We start from the raw sequence: 17628 nt of genomic DNA, 5'->3' as shown, positions 1-17628 counted from the left end.
ACGTCAGGGCATGGGAAGGGCCGGGGGGGGGGGGGAAACAAAGGCAATCTGGTCCTATTTGGGGTTGTGTGCAGGGGTGGATTAAGCTTTTTGCTGCCCATAAGCAAGAAGGCTTTTGCCACCTTCTTACCTTAAATAAAAAAGGTTTGCCTTTTTTTGTAATAAGGTAAAGTGGGGGGTGGGGGATTTTCTCCTCAACCACTCCATCCTTGCTGCAGCTGCCACTGCTCACGGAGAGGGGCAGCAAAGTTTGAGGAGGGGCAAAATTCGCTGCACCTCAAATTTTGGCGCCATAGGCAAATGCCTACTCTGCCTCTCCGTTAATCCACCACTGGTTGTGTGACAATTTGCACTCCAAGGAAGTTTGTAGATCAAACCTATGTGCATATTGTCAGGATGCCATGTTAGCTGGTTGCCTGCATGGCCCTCTGCAGACCAGTGGAGAGTGCGGCATCCCTCCTTTGGGGCTTCTGCTTCCCCCCCCACCCCGCAAGGGAGCGGGAGTGAGATGGTTCCAGGCTGGTCGGGTCCCAGTAGGGTTGTTGAGCAGGCAAAACAGAGAGCTGCAGGGAACAGTTCCAGTGGAGCAGCCATGTTGGGCGTGGCAGGTAGCAGGAAGTGAGACCATGAAGGGAGTGGTGCTTGGAGTAGGCTTTAAGTCCTGTTGGCTCCATACTAGGGCGTTTAAAGCCAAGGCTGGCGGTGATGAAGGTTGCTCTTGTGCATGGGAGCTGGAGTTCCCCTGGAAAGGGAATTGGCTGGATGCAGTGAGCCAGGAGGAGGATGAAGGTGATGAAGTAATCTCCTCCCTGGCTTATTCTGGCTGACCATGGCTGTTCTCACCCTGTGAGTCTGGAGTCAAAAAGGTCCAGGAAAACCCTTCCTTTCCCTTGGAGGAACACACACTTCATCTGCCAAACTGGATTTTCATTATGGCTACAACATTTAGTGGATTCGTTGGTTAGTTAATTGTATGGAACACTTTTGATTGACTGCAGAGAACAACAGATCTTAAGCATTTCAAATTATTTTTCAGAGTAGACCTTATCAAAACTGCTGAATTCTTTCTCTTTATCTAGAAAAGAGATGGCATCCCGGTCACATGATGCTTCTCCAGCCCCGTTCACGGTTGTCAACTTCCCAGATCCCATAATGGAAGATTTTGATGTCCCGCGAGTCACCAACCAGGGATACCCCCAGGTACAAGCCAAGAAGTATTTAAGGGATTTCTGTGTGGGATGGATTTGGAACCAGTTGAGTAGCTCATGTGTTGGCAAAGAGATTATCAGGAATGTCTGAATCTTGCTCTACTATGAAACCGCAAGGGGACTTCCGGAAAGCCTCTGTCATTGAGTTTCACCCCCTAACTCCGTATGCATTATGGATATAATTGTACAAGTCTATCTTACAAGAAAGCTGCAATGATTACATTCATGTGTACATGGAGGCCATTTAAAGGGGTAGCCCTGTGTGAGCATCCAGGAGGACATGGGGATGGATGGTGAGTTCGGTCACTGTCTCCCCACTGCTAAACACTTTGCAGTTACCACACTCAGGAGCAGTTGAAAAGCACCTCCGTACCTCTTGTTTTGAAAAGCAGTGGCAGGCGGGCCACAGGGGGATGGCCGGTCGGGTCGCTGCCTCCCCCGCCCCCGCAGGCTCTGCATATCAAAGGTAATTTCCCGGTGCCTTGGTACCTCCTTTTTAAAAAAAATGCTGAAAGACGGCTCTCCTCCCCTTCCCCGCCTACAGGTTGAATCTTTTCAGATTCAATTCAAATCAAAATTTGATTTTTTATTCGTGCTCTTCAGTGGGACTCCTTTGAATAATTTTCCGCATCGTGTGAGCCATTATTATTTTTGAAGAAATATTAGGATGAAGTGCCCCTGAACTTAAGGCAGTTTGCAGAAGGGTTCAGATTATCCCCCAGTCATCGCTGAAAACTGGACAAAAAGGCACTCTTTAAATGCCCTCTTCTATTTAGCAGAGGGTGAGTGACTGTCCCCATTCAGGCCAGCATAGTGTTACATGGGGTCAGGGTGAGCCCACAATAAGATCTAACTGGAAGGAAGAATTCACTGGACAACCTGTTTAAGCTTGATACCTTTTAGATAATGTTTATTAATGGCCACCCAAATTAATGGTCCCCTTCTTCAGCTCATAACAGTAGCCTCTCTTTAGTGACTGTGGTGCTGGTGTTGTGTGTATGTGTGTGTAGGTTGTTTTTAAGTCCCTCTCTAGTTGTGGGTGCCAGCAAACTTCCTATCAAGTGGTCTACCAAGTCAAGATATGGTCTATCAAGATATGGTCTATCAAGTCAATCAATCATCTTTATTACAGTCAAAGACCAGCACAGTAATATAATATAATATAGTAATACATTATAATACAGTAATACAGTAAAATAGATAAGGCAATCAGATTATTATGAAAATGAATGTTACATGCATTACTACTATAAACTATAAGATTGAGATTTGTATTACAGTTAAGACTAATGGAATGAGGGTCTAAAAATACAAGATATTTAATATATACTATGAAGTGCAAGCGAGGTAGCTAAAATTATAAAATATATAATTAAAATATAGCATGAAACATCTAATTAAGATAGTAAGGCAGCTAACTAAAATGGATAATAGTCGGGATTTTAAAATCTGCTACATAAAATTAATCAGTTATAAAATACAACTCTCAATGAATAAAAAACATCTACCGTGTTGAGAGAGAGAGAGAGAAACTATAAAATATATTATATGGTAAAAAGGGAAATGAAGTTACTAACTAAAATAAGATGATCTAGTAAAATAGTTAAAATCAGCTTCATGGATTATGGGCTACAGTCAGGGTCCGGCAGATGTTGCACACTGCTGTGCAGAACCTAGCAGCATTGTACGTGAAAGTATCTTTGTTTGTTTGTTTGTTTATACATTTTATATCCCGCTCTTCCTCCAAGGAGCCCAGAGCGGTGTACTACATACTTAGGTTTATCCTTACAACAACCCTGTGAAGTAGGTTAGTCTGAGAGAGAAGTGACTGGCCCAGAGTCACCCAGCAAGTCTCATGGCTGAATGGGGATTTGAACTTGGGTCTCCCCAGTCCTAGTCCAGCACTCTCACCATTACACCACGCTGGCTCTAGCTGAGTTTATCCTTCTATCTATCAAGTCAAGATATGCATTTAAAAGTGGTGGCTCTCATACTTAGCAAGAGGAAAGCAACTGTCCCTTCTCAGCAGTGTTCTCTCTAAGATGTGCGTGTGTGCGGACACACATTTTTTGAGGGCCATTCAGTTAATTTTCGCTCCCACGCAGGTTGAATCAGGAAGGCCCCTCTCTGAATGCATTAATAAGTCTCCCACCCAGAACAAAACTCATTCTGCACACAGATGGGAGGGGAAACAGAGTGAACCCTGCTTTTCAGCCCAGCATCGCGTCTGCCCCTCTGTAGCTTATAGCAACAGAGGCGTATCTAGAGAAAATAGCGCCTAGGGCAAGCACTGAAATTTCACCCCCTGTCCAAACATCTGACACCCATCTTTAAGATAACTTCACCATAATAGCAGCTGAAAAATACAAATCAAGCTCATTAATCTTTTAATATTTCAAAAACTATTTAGCAGTGGACTTAGCCAGACCAAAAAATGCTGGAAAACTACAAATTTCAGTATGCTGGGGCTCATGAAATACCCAAATACTATGTGGAGGTGTACTTGGAAAACTAAACAGAAGTGCCTGTCTAATTCTCTACTATGCATTGTAGCATCACTATTACATAAGTTTTAAAAATAAATGGAGAATTTGGCTTTTCCCAGATACTATGAAAATAATTAAAGGCTATGCAGAATAAACTGTGTCACTGCTTGAAATTTATTCTAGTATTTCAGAAAGACAGTTAAAATGAGAGAAAGAGAGCAAGAAACTCCCAGTGGGTCTTAATACTAAGGATTTCACACTGATTCAAAGACAAACTCACCATTAATAGCCATATTATTAAGACATCACATTTAACTCACTTATCATAAGAAGCAAAGTAAGAGCAAATGAATACAATCCTAGCTCATAAACTTCAGCTCAGTATTCACAAGCCCTGATTCTCTGTACATAGTGCCAATCTGAATATGTGTACAGTGTCTTATATTATATTAATTTTTTAAATATTTTTTTTTACTTGTAGCCCCTTCAGGGGACTTCCTAAAGGCCGTGGGTGGTCTGCAAAGTTTCCCCCTCCCCCCGCTGGCCTCTAGGGCCTCACAGAGGCCATCTGAGCATGCGTGGTGGCCATTTTGTTTTTGGCAGCCTTTTTAAAAAAATTAATTTTACAAAATGGCGCCCCCTTCAAGTGGCGCACGGGGCACATGCCCTGCCTCCCCTACCCTAGATACGCCCCTCTATAGCAAGACAGAAAAGCTTTCTTCCCAGAAGCCTTGCTTTTCAATACAAATATTCTGATTTGCCACCTGTCTGAAATATAGGCAAAGGGCAGAAATCCTCATTGAACTGGAGACAGGTGCACGGATAATTATCGAAGGCAGGGCAGTGCAAGTCCATCCTGCAGCGGAAGAACCCACACTGTTTCGACATATGTCTGTATGAGCATTGAAAATGACAAGAAACCAAACCCTGCACACCTTTTTGCAGACTCCAAGCATCTGTGTGAATGACCTAGAGTTATATTATTTTTGCTCTTGATGGATATTTGTGTTGTGCCGGGTTTGCCATCATCTTGAGGTCACCGGGAAGCCATTATCACAGCCTCCTTTGCAATCAGCACAGCGGAATCAATTTGTATGTCATTGTCCTCGTTCTTTGAAAGGAGCTGCGTCTTGCCAGGCTGACCTTTTCCCTTTCGTTGCTACTTGCACATCTCAATAGCGGTTTCCTTGTACGTGTTTCTCGGCCCGTGCATCTTTTGATAATGTCTCGATTCTAATTTTCAAATTGCCACCTGTTCTTAAGCCTATTTGCCTCTATGCCCCACTGAATTAAATGGAGAAAGCACCCAAATAAGCAATCACAAGAGTGATCTGAGAAGCACTTAATAATAGACCAAGTGGCGGCTTCACAGGTAAGGACACCAAGTCCAGTTCTTCCAGCCACCAGTTCTGCATTCCATGTTATCTGAATCTTGGAGGAGAGCTGGTCTTGAGGTCACAAGAATAAATTGTCCCCTTGCTAACCAGGGTCCACGCTGATTTACACTGCAAGATATTCCCCTTAGGGATAGGGCCATAGCTCAGTGGCAGAGCATCTGCCTTGCATGCAGAAGGTCCCAGGTTCAATCCCTGGCATCTCCAGGTAGGGCTGGGAAAGAGTCCTGCCTAAAGCCCTAGAGAGCCACTGCCAGTCAATGTAGACATAGGAAGCTGTCCTATACCAAGTTAGACCCTTGGTCCATCTAGCTCAGCATTGTCTACACAGACTGGCAGTGGCTTCTCCAAGGTTGCAGGCAGGAGACACCATCAGCCCTATCTGGAGATGCCCGGGAGGGAACTTGGAACCTTCTGCATGCAAGCACACAGATGCTCTTCCCACATTGGCCTCATCCCGAGGAATATCTTGCAATGCAGATGCATGTATTATTATTATTATTATTATCTTCTTGTTTACACAGTCAGACAGGTGTTATTGACTGGTTTGTTTTATCCAGACATCGAGTCCTTCCCAAGGACCTGGGAAGCCAGAATTTTATTGTCAATTGTTATAGATATCGTCGCAGAATATAGGCTGTTCCCAGTAAAGCTGCTTTTTGTAATTGGCTGGTGGTGATTTCTGTGGCCCCTCTGGTGTTGAGGTGCTCTTCAAGGTCTTTTGGAACTGCACCCAGGGCGCCAATGACCACTGGGATGATTTTGGTCTTTTTCTGCCACGGCCTTTCAATTTCAATTTGTAGATCTTTGTATTTGGTGATTTTTTCTATTTCTTTTTCTTCTATTCTGCTATCCCCTGGTATTGCTATGTTGATTATTTTAACTTGTTTTTCTTTCTTCTCGACTACAGTGATATCTGGTGTATTGTGTGGCAGATGTTTGTCTGATTGTAGTCGGAAGTCCCATAATATTTTTACATCTTCATTTTCTACCACTTTTTCAATTGTATGGTCCCACCAATTTTTGGCTACAGGTAGCTTGTATTTTTTGCAGATGTTCCAGTGTATCATCCCTGCTACCTTGTCATGCCTTTGTTTGTAGTCAGTCTGTGCGATCTTTTTACAACCGCTGATTAGGTGGTCCATGGTTTCATCTGCTTCTTTACAAAGGCGGCACTTGCTGTTTGTGGTGGATTTTTCGACTTTTGCTCTTATTGCATTTGTTCTTAGTGCCTGTTCTTGTGCAGCCAATATTAAACCCTCTGTTTCTTTCTTCAAGCTGCCATTCTTAAGCCATTGCCAGGTCTTGGTGATGTCTGATTTTCCACTTAGATTGTGCAAATATTGACCATGCAGGGGCTTATTTCTCCATTTTTCTGCTCGGTTCTTGACTTGTTCTTCTTGTAGGCCTGTTTTGTTTCATTGGTGTTGAATAGTTTTGCGTTATTGACCATTTGAAGTGCATCTTCTTCACTGTCCTTGATATATTCTTCAAGGCCTCTTTTCTCCTCCTCTACTGTTTAATGGACTTGCAGCATTCCTCTTCCACCTGAGCTGCGAGGGAGGTATAACCTATCGACATCACTGCGGGGGTGCAGAGCATGATTTATGGTCATTATTTTCCTGGTCTTACGATCCAGCGTCTCTAGCTCTGCCTGGGTCCAGTCTATTATTATTATTATTATTATTATTATTATTATTATTATTTTATTTGCTTTCTATACCGCCCTTCCAAAAATGGCTCAGGGCGATTTACACAGAGAATTAATAAATAAATAAGATGGATCCCTGTCCACAAGGGGCTCACACTCTAAAAAGAAATGTAAGGTAGACACCAGCAACAGTCATTGGAGGTACTGTGCTGGGGGTGGATAGGGCCAGTTACTCTCCCCCTGCTAAATCAAGAGAATCATCACATTAAAAGGTGCCTCTTTAGCAGGGGACAGAACAGTCTCCCATTCAAATGCAAACCAGGGCAGACCCTGCTTAGCAAATGGGACAGTTCATGCTTGCTACCACAAGGCCAACTCTCCTCCCATAGACAATACTGAGCTAGATGCTCCAAGGGTCTGACTCTGAATAAGGCAGCTGCCTATTTTAATATCTACACTTTCAGTTCCTCTAAAGTCTGTTCCAAGAGAAACAATGTATGTCTTATCTTTTGCATCTCTTCCTGCCGAGAGTAAAGAAGCACCAACCAAAACGGATTCCCATTCCCTTCATTTATGGCCACTTCAGAAATATCCCTTCCAGGGATGCATTGCTGAGACAAAATATTAGCCTAAGGAAGAAAATATTGGAGCCAAGTCCTGTGAGCCATGGTTGCATCCTGATTCGGCTGACAACTCTTTGGTTAGGCATGTGGCCAGCTGGCATTGGCACAAAACATGCCGATTGCAGATATGATGTAAATGATTTAACTGAGCCATCTGGGCTGAGAAAATGCTCTCCCGTCCTCTCTTCTGACACAATTCCTTTTCGTTTTGTTAAAAGACCTCAACAAATATTGGTTTTCTAGAAGGTTTCATGGAGGCGTGTGTGACCCAGTGAATCGAATATTCAACGCTTACTTACTGAGGATGAAGCATTTTCAGAAGTCATGTACAAAGAGGGTTCTAGAGCGTGGGGTTTATGGACGGGCTGTTTTCCAGCTTTAGGATAACCAATTAAAAGATGAATTTCATGGAGGACAGGTCTATTAATGGTTACTAGTCTGATGTCTATAGGCCACCTCTCTGAATACCAGTTGCAGGGGAGCAACAACAAGAGAGAAGGCATGCCTTCATTTCTAGCCTGTGGACTTCTGGTGGGCCGCTGTGTGAAACAGGATGCTGGACTAGGTGGGCCTTGGGCCTGATCCAGCTGGAATTGAATGGAATCTTTATTACTGTCATCAACCAGACAGAAATAGAACACAACTAGCTTTAAGTACCTGCCATTGCTCGGGCTTAGGGTGCAAGTTTCTCTTTGTTATTGCATCCATAATCTGATATACCCATTGTATATCCATCTGTTTGTGTGAGGTGGTTGTCAGGGTTCCTGGATACCCTATGTTACTCGTAGGGTCAAAGAAAGTCACTGTGCCAAGTTTGGTCCTGATAGCTCAAAGGGTGTGGGAATGTATATGGAATAGACAGACCAACAGACATTCAATTATAGATAGCTAGATAAATAAGTAATAGCCTTCAGCAATCATGATTTTGCCAATACTTTCTTACAGAACACTGTTTAGAATATAACAATATATAATACAGCTGACACTCGTGATTTTGCCCATTGCTTCCTTGCACAACTTGCGATGTAACTAAATTTTGCCTCCGCTAATGATAAACATTAATATTACTGTTGGACAAAAGAAAAGACACATTAAAGGGTTCTTATGTTCTTTACATGTTTGGATTTGTAGTTCACCTATCCCCAAAGGCATTTTTAATAATTTAAAAAAATTGGTTGTAGACAGACAAAATATTCTGAGAGCTCAGAGCAGATGGATCCCATTGTGTGAGTCTGTCTTTAGTGTCCACGTGTCTGTAGGAGCTCGGTGAATGGAACACTGGTATATCATTCTGCTCTCTCCCACTGGTTGGCTGGCCTCATCACTGCTACCTCCGGCTGTTGCAGAACTGAATCGCTTTGTAACAGGTTGCCTGAGATGGGAGGAGGCTGTAGTGCTTCCATGCTAGGCTGTCCACTGCAGGGTGCTTTCTCTTCCCATTCACTCGCTTGCTGCCTTGCTCCTGCTGCCATCTGCTCTTCTTCCTCTTCCTGCTGGGAGAGAAAGTACCCTGCTGTGTGCCTGGGATAGAAGCAGCTCTACCTCCTATCTCAGGCAACCATTGGCTATTCATGTGTTTAGAATATGCCACTGCCCAGCAAAATAAAAAATAAAAAATTGCAGAGCTGTTTGCAGAGCAAAGAGGAAGGGGGAAATGGTTCCCTTCCCCAAAGGGGCTCACAGTCTAAACATAAAGGAGACACCAGCAACAGCCGCTGAAGCAATGCCATGTGTTGTGGCATAGAGACATAGGAAGCTGCCTTATACTGAGTCAAGCCATTGGTCCATCTTGCTCAGTATTGTCTAAACTGACTGGCAGCAGCTCTCTAAGGTTTCAGACAAGAGTCTTTAGCCCAGACCTACTTGGAGTTGCCAGGGATTGAGCTTGGGACCACCTAGATGCAAAGCAGATGCTCTACTACTAAGCTATAGCCCCATCCTCTAAGGACCCCAGACCCTTCTGATTAATAGGATGGAGAATCTGGGAGAGAAGTCAGATTGGGAGGTACCACTGACCCAGGCACCTGGTGACCCCCTACCATTGAAAACCCCAACACCTAGTGAACCAGAAGAGCCCCAGTCAATATCCCCCATCAAGACCCAAGGACACAGTCCTGCCAATATCCTCCCATTTGGAGAAATTTTCCAAGGACCTCCAAGTCCTGATGGAATCCCTCCGACTCTGTTGGAGCTGGCTGCCAAAAAAACTGAGCAAGGCCCCTTTAAAGGTCAAAGCTTGGGCCTAGAATGGGTGGGGTCAAGTCACTCAGCCTGAGCTACAGACTACAAAAATCAGCTGTCTGTTGAGAAACACCCCTGGAGCGACATCCCCTTTTGTTGCAATAGCCAGCTCTGAATTCTGCTGCGCGGCTCTGACCGTGGTCCTGAACTTTAGCCCTGGGAGCTGTCCAAGGTTTGGTGAATCTCTGGTTAATCTTGTAGAAGGGAATGGGCTGCACAACCCTCAGAAACATATTTTGAGCTGGCAGAGATTGCTTTTGGGAGAAGGGGAGGTAATTGAAATTTGCTCCCCACATAGTTGCTGGTGCTACATTAGTCAAAATCTTCACCAGTGTTGGTACCTTGTTTGTCTGGATTTCAGCCTCCTTCTTTAAATATTAAATGTTCTCCTGTACGGGCCAATCAATGGTGGCAGTAATGCATCAGCTGGTGCTTCTTGCCCAAGATGGAAGCTCCTTGAGGTGTTTCCTCTGCCTCCCTCACAAATGTTAGAGTTATATTGGTCTCATCTTTGGTATTAAAGGTCTGGGTGTTCTTCCATTTTTACAACCTCAGGGCAGGGTGAAAGATGTCTTCATTTGGGGCTTGAAAATAGGAAGAATCATTAATGGGGTTTGAAGTGCTGATCTTGAGGGACAGCTTCTGAAGGCTCATATCTCTTATTTAGCCTTGGAAGTAGGGAGAGGGGGTGGCGAGGAGGCAGTTGCTGTGGCGTAAGGCTGGCGGAACAACAGACAGGAATCTGAAAACTCCCAAGTGTTTTGCTTTACATAGCATAAATCAGGCTTCCTGAGCACGGGATTGCATTTAGCAATTGAATTACAAATTAATGCACAGACTGGGAATTGGGCTGTTGCTTTTCATATACTGTTTAACCCCTTGAATGCCTGTGCACGGCATGTGCTTTTGCTGTCCATGACCAAGGGAAAAAATAATAATCCATTTGTGCAAAAATAAGCATTTCTGTTGAGATCGCAATGTGTTTCGAGCAGCAGATCTTCATCAGGGGACTGTATTATGAAATCCAAATAAGACATGACAATTGCAGTTCCACGAAAAAGTAAATGTTGTTTGAGGAAATAGAATGAAATGGCAAAATCAAAAAATTAAACAGAACAGAATAATTGCAGACAATAAACACAATCTTAAAAATCTACCAAAGGCATGAGGCATAAGATAATATAAGGGCGGGAAACTCAGCACACTAAAAAAGAATTATTGTAACCAGATAAACATGTGAAGACTGCAAAATTGCAAACCAAGTGGGGAAAAAATAGTATAAACAAACTTCAATATTATAAAGACTTGAAAAACAAGTGCCACTATTTCTTGGGCACAAAAACATTTTTGATCATTAGGGGTGTACAGAACTGATTTGATTTGAACCAGGTTTAACTAGAACTGGGCTGGTTCGAACTAAAAAAAAGGTGGCCGGTCCCAGTTTGAACCGGACTGGGCCTCGTCCAATATGGTGTTTTCCTTTGATAACCCAAGTGAGAGTTTATTACAGGGCTGCACAGATTCTGCCCTTCAGATGCTGTTGGACTCCAACTCCCATCATCCCCAACCAGAGTGGCCAATAGTGAGAGGTGATAGGGGTTGTAGTCCGTCTGCAGGAGGGCCAAAGTTCTGCAGCTTTGGTTGATTACCATCAGAGCCCTTCAGCTGTGGCAAATATCATCTCTGAAGTAAACGGTCTCAGATGTTTCCCCCTCTCTAATATGCCATCACAGTTTTTCCCCCACCCACATTTACCTAGCACTTGACCTTGGCATAAACCTTCATTGTCATGAAATGTTTATCACTTACACAGATATAGAGCCTTGGTTGTAAACCTGACAGCAGTCTGCCCTATATTTCATTCATTGCCGCTTGCTCCCCATGATATCCAAACCCTCCAAAATCTTAAGGGTGCAACTGCAAAGCAAAGTCTATGATGCCAAAGTCTATAAAGCCAGCATAGTGTAGTGGTTAGAATGTTGGATTTGGATGGGGAAGACCCGAGTTCGAATCCCCATTCAACCATGAAACTCACTGGGTGACTCTGGGCCAGTTGTGTGTCTCTCAGCCTAACCTACCTCACAGAGTTGTTGTGATGTGAGGGTAAAAATAAGCATGTACTCTGAGGAAGAGCGGGATATAAATGTAATAAATAAATAAATAAATAAATAAAATAATGGGGGAGGAGATGCTCATTTTCCTGAAGCAGGATGTTATTCAGGGCATTGTGGGTCTCCTCCCTCGGGTCCTTCACTGTCCCTTGAACAGATCCGGCACTGTGGGCGCTTCCTATAGAGGTGGGCCTCAGAATGTTCAGAGGGAGAGGGAAAAGAGGGAGTCCCCTGCTTCTGGACTGTTCACATCACAGGCCGATTGGGGTTGCTACCACTTTTTCCTCCCCTCATGGATCCCAGGGCTCTTGCCAGCTTGAGCCCTCCCTGTACACTGGCCCTTCATCATCAGCCAGCACCTCTTTAAATAAGCCCCCATATAGGAAGCTGCCACATACTGAGTCAGACCATTCGTCTATCTAGCTCAGTATTGTCTTCACAGACTGGTAGCGGCTTCTCCAAGTTTGCAGGCAGGAATCTCTCTCAGCCCTATCTTGGAGATGCTGCCAGGGAGGGATATTGGAACCTAGATGCTCTTCCCAGAGTGGTTCCATCCCCTGAGGGGAATATCTTACAGTGCTCACACTTCTGGTCTCCTGCACAACTCCTCCTGCAGATTTTGGACTACAACTCCCATCAGCCCTGACTATTGATCACTATGTCTGGGATGAAGAGAGTTGTAGTACAAAAACAGCTGGAGGGCCAAAGTTGTGCAGTCCTGGTGTACATCAGGGTTCTCAACTTGTGGTACTCCAGATGTTGCTGAACTTCAACTTCCATCATCCCCAGCTACAATTGTAGCTGTTGGATGATGGGAGTTGTAGTACAGCAACATCTGGAGTACTACAGGTTGGGAACTCTTGCAGTAGCAGATTCCTGCACTTAGCAGGGGCTTAGACTAGAAAGGCTTCCAAGATCCCTTCTACAATTCCATGATTCCAGAATTTAGCACCTGAATGCATTCCCCCCCCCCCAGTTGTGGATGTCACTTCAAAATAGGTACCAGAGTGGACTTCCAAATGCACAGAACTGGCCTTGGCAATCCAGAGATTTTAAAAAATCATTCCCACCCTTGCAAGTCTTAAGAATCATTTTTCTGGGACTTAAAAAACCATGCTGGCAGCAGCAATTCACACCAATTGCATTTAAGATTTGCTAAGGTGCAACCAAAGTCAAGGTAAAGAGTGCTGTTGAGTCAGTATTTACTCCTGGCGACCGCAGAGCCCTGTGGTTGTCTTTGGTAGAATACAGAAGGGGTTTGCCATTGCCTCCTCCTGCGCAGTATGAAATGATGCCTTTCAGCATCTGCCTATATAACAGCTGCCCGATATAGGTGTTTCCCATAGTCGGGGAAACGTACGAGCGGGGATTCGAACTGACAACCTCTGGCTTGCTAGTCAAGTCATTTCCCCGCTGTGCCATTAGGTGGCTTTAGCTCATAGCTAATGGGCTCATCAAAGGCATTTTGAGGAGGCTGGGAAAGACTGTGTTGACCTCTGTGGTGTGGTGTGTCACACAACCAAAGCAGGCAGCACCAGGTTTAGAAGGGGTTAAACTTGAATGCGTTTTCTCCTCCCCCCACCCCCACCCAGTGCTTGGAGTGAGAAGCACTCATCAGCCTTGCTGCTTGGCTGAAGGTGAATCTGGAGCCATTGTCTGTGGATCCTAATGGGAAATGACAGGCGAGAGGGCATGCTGGGATGGCAGAATGATTAAATATGATTAGCCAACACATACGTTCACCCAGGGAAAACCATTAACCTTGGTAACCAGAGTAACTGCCTTCCCCACCACAACCCCTAACCCTCCCTCCCAGCCTGGTAGAGTTCAGTGCATCATCAATGCATTGATCAGTGTCATGGGTTTCCTAGCCAAGAAACACAGAAAAGGTCTCTTTCCCGCACCAGGGAGGTGATGAGAACAAAGGTTGCTGTTCCTTCCAGAAGTTTGGCACCAAATCGGAAGTGCGTTCAATGCATGTGATTAGTCTACATGTCCATTTTTTTACACCCTTGGGACTTTACCAAACTGAAGTAAAATGCAGGATTTTGAATGCTTCCACTCACGTTTCTAACAAAGTCTTACAGTCACTATGCTTGCATAGGCATCTATGCTCCTTCCTAGCAGGATCTTACTTGGTGGCCCCATGCTGAGCAGGGACCTTGTGCAATGTCCACAGTGCCACCTGCTGGTGAACACTTGTGTTCTCAGAGAAACCTATGCCTTCTCACAACTATTTAAAAGTAGTAATGAAAAGGGATGGGTTCTTCAGTGCTGGCCAGCAGGGGGCAATGTGAACATTGCACAAATTAGTCCAGTTCCAGAAAGGTTTGACCACTCGATTCTGTAGAGTATATAAACTCGTGGTATTGTTACATGCCATATTCCATGTTCTGTGTTACATTTGTGATAATACTGGTTTTTTGAAGTGCAGGGATTTTCATGTGTGGGCTGCTATTATATATGTGTCTGAAAAGACTAGGAACCATTTAACAATTGCACAGATGATTTTCTTCATTTGTCACTATGATTAGTGGCCTGCTATGGATGCCCCTATTTCCAAGCTACTATGAACTCTCAGTAGTTTATGAACTGATCACACACATACAGAAAAGTCAAAGCACCATGTGAAAAGCAGAGCTGGTCTTGTGGATGGAAGCAAGCACGAATTGTCCCCTTTGCTAAGCATGGTTCATCTTGGTTTGCATTTGGATGGGTAACATGTGCACACTGTCTGCTGTAAGATATTCCCCTTAAGGACAGGGCCATAGCTCAGTGAGAGAGCATCTGCCATGCGTGCAGCAAGTTCCAGGATCAGACCTTGGCATCTCCAGGTAGGGCTAGGAAAATCTTCTGTTTGAAATCCTGGAGAGTTGCTGCCTGTTAGGGTGGGCAATAGTGAGCTAGATGGACCAATGGCCTGACTCAGTATAGGACAGCTTCCTAGGTTCCATGTGAACTCTCAGACACACTGAAGTAGACATCAAATCTGCCAAGTTGCCCCTGCAGTGTATGGTAGGTAGGCTGAGTGCTCTGTAATGGAATAATGGTATGGAATGGGACTTCTCGGTCAATATTTGCCTGATGGCGGGAGACCTGTGTTAATGCTGACCTCTTGAGAATCGGCCTAGTGCCTGTGCCGGCTTTGAAGGAACAGCCTGGAACACCTGCAAATATTGCTAGACCAGTGCTGTTTCCAGGAAAGGTGAGCAGCAGAAACAAACAGAATCGACCCAGTTACATGTGCATTCAAGAATCCTGTTTGGTTCCAACCCCTCTGTTTTGGAACAACGGAAGGAAAAAGGACAGCATCCTAGGAGTAAGGCCCCAGATGGGCTAGGCACAGTGTTCCTTGCCAACTGTACATCATGAGGCAGTTCATTGACGACATCATGTTTTTCATAACCCATCTGATCTGGAAACCCAATATCCAGGCTTTCATTGGGATTGGACATATATTGTCCTGGCTAACTGGGCAAGAAGCACCTTTGATGGTGGGGGCTATCTTAGATGTCTGTCTGTCTGTATATTTGTGCACCACCCCAGACTCGCATCTCTGGGTGTTTTATAAGAAACATAAAACAAATTGCTGTTACTCCCCAGTTGCAAGGGAGTAACATCAGGAGAGCGGGCATGCCCTCAACTCCTGCTTGTGGGCTTCCCAGGGGTATCTGGTGGGCCACTGTGTGAAGTAGGGTGCTGGACTAGATGGGCCTCCTTGGGCCTGATCCAGCAGGGCTGTTCTTAGGTTCTTAAATTAAACAGAAATTAGAACATTAACACAGTTAAACCCACAATTCTATTTGAAAAGCTTGGGTGAATCAATGAGGTTGTTTTGACGTGCAGCCTATCCCAGGCTAGGGATGCCCAGCCTGGGTTAAGCTGCATGTCAAAACTGTCAGGATGGGGCCCGATCCTGGCAAGCCAGCAGTGCCTAGCCTGGCAATTAGTCCAGGTTAAGGGAGTGAGCGTTCCCTTAATTTGGGCTACCGAATTCTGTGTTCCCTTGGGCTATGTTTAGCCCCAATGGGCACAGAGATGGGCACCTAGAGCGCCTGTTCCCTGGGGGAATTCCCCAATGCAATCCACATGTTGCTTGGTGCATTGTGGGATTACCAGAGGCACACAGCACTGCTCATCTTGGAGCACGGTCCGCGCTCCCTGTAACCGGATTCGATTTTCGGGGGTGGAGGGAAGGTGAGTATAACCAACTTGCTGGCCCAGTCGTGTGAACAACCTCAATATGTCTTCAGGGTCCTTTAAAAAAATAAAAATGAGGTGATCTCTCTTACGGACCTGATATTATCCAACTGGTAACCTACGGGATGTCAGCATGGACACCACCAATCAGCTCTGAGAAATGGAGAAGCTCTTATCTCAGCAGGGATAAATGTCTCGCATTCAAATGTCTCACGGTGGCAACAGAGAAGCCCTGTTCCTGAGTAGCCACCGGACAAATTGAGGGGAACTGCAAATGGACCTCTTTTGATGATCTCAGTGAGTCATGGGGATCATAACAAAGAAAACGTTCCCTTAAATACCCTGGGAGTGTTTAAGTGGCGGGGGGGGGAGCAACTGTCCCTATTCAACACAGCATAGCATCCATCCAGTGGCTGTTGCTTGGTGTCTCTCTTGTGGGTTTTTTTTTTTTTTAAATTGAGACTTCCTTTGGGATAGGGAGCCATCTTCTCATCCTTTTTGCTATGTAAATTCCCTGCTAATTGGGCCAAGAGGCACCTTTTAAAATGACAGCATTTTATGTTTAGCAGGGGGAAATCAACTGCCCAGCCCAGCCTAGCATCCTCCCCAGTGGCTGTTGCTGGTGTCTTCATTGTGTTTCTTTTTAGACTGTGAGCCCCTTTGGGACAGAGAACCATGTTCAACCACCTTCTCATTCCTTTTGCTGCTTTGTGAACTTTTTGTTGAAAAGCACTATGAAGGTGGTTTTCGTTATTCAGTGGGTGGAAGTGGGTTCTTTTCTCGCCAATTTCCATCGATAATGAAACCACTAAGAGACCTTTATTATGAGACCTATGGGAATTTGTGGGTTAAGTTCCTTGAGCTTGGAAAAACACTAAAAAGCAGAGAGGGGTCGAAATAAGGGTAGGCAAGCATAGTACCTTGTTCTCCATGTCTCCATGAAAGCCACCCCAAATCCTCTTATTTTTTTGTTTAAAATCTTTTTTAAAAAAACCAAAAAGGAGCTGCAAAATGGCAACTGGAAATGATATCAGAACTCATTTCTGGCCACTCAGGAACTGCAGATAGGTGGAAATCACCTATATTTCATGCCACGGATAAAGAAACTGGGTCTTTAAGAGAGAGTGGGCTGAAGGCTTCTTGACAATGCCGAAACTTGCTCTCCTATCACAGTTCTCTGATTAAATACATTTGAATGATGCTATTGGTGCTGGAGAAGACTTTTGAGGAGACCATGGAGAGCCAGGAAAACAAACGAATGGATCCTAGAAAAAAATCAATCCAGAATTTTCACTCAAGGCACAAATGACCACGCTCAAACCATCATAATTTGGACACATTATGTGTAGACTCAGCTCCCTTGAGAAGTCCATAATGCTGGGGAAAGCTGAAGGAAAGAGAAGAAGAGGACGACCAGCAGTAAGGTGGATGGACTTGATTATGACAGCAATGAATGCATCTCTGCGAGACCTTAAAGGCCAAGTTGAAGACAGATCATCCTGGAGAGAATCTATCTATCTATGTGGTCACTAAGGGTTGACACCGACTCAACGGCACTTAATCAATCAATCAATTCATTTGTGCAGTGTTTTGCTGTGTGCACACATGTAAATTGTTTTGCATGCATCCATATCACATGGTGTATGAAACAGTGAAATATTCTTTCTCTCTCTTTCTGAGAGAATGAGTGGTGAAGTTCTGAGATGATAGAACA

General features: G+C 44.6%; 1 protein-coding gene across 5 annotated transcripts in view; it reads left to right on the top strand.

The window, feature by feature from the left end:
- The window catches only part of CCDC33 (coiled-coil domain containing 33), a 243129-nt gene that overhangs the window by 107313 nt on the left and 118188 nt on the right, over positions 1-17628 (top strand). For all 5 annotated transcript variants that reach the window (XM_053273156.1, XM_053273159.1, XM_053273158.1 and 2 more), the window contains one exon: positions 1080-1200. In XM_053273156.1, the coding sequence (XP_053129131.1) occupies positions 1080-1200 (121 nt within the window). The remainder of the gene's footprint in view (positions 1-1079; positions 1201-17628) is intronic.

Source organism: Hemicordylus capensis, chromosome 10 (genome assembly GCF_027244095.1).
Source record: "Hemicordylus capensis ecotype Gifberg chromosome 10, rHemCap1.1.pri, whole genome shotgun sequence".
Taxonomy (NCBI): Eukaryota; Metazoa; Chordata; class Lepidosauria; order Squamata; family Cordylidae; genus Hemicordylus; species Hemicordylus capensis.
The sequence above is the reverse complement of the archived record's forward strand: the minus strand, read 5'-3'. Positions and strand labels throughout refer to the sequence as shown.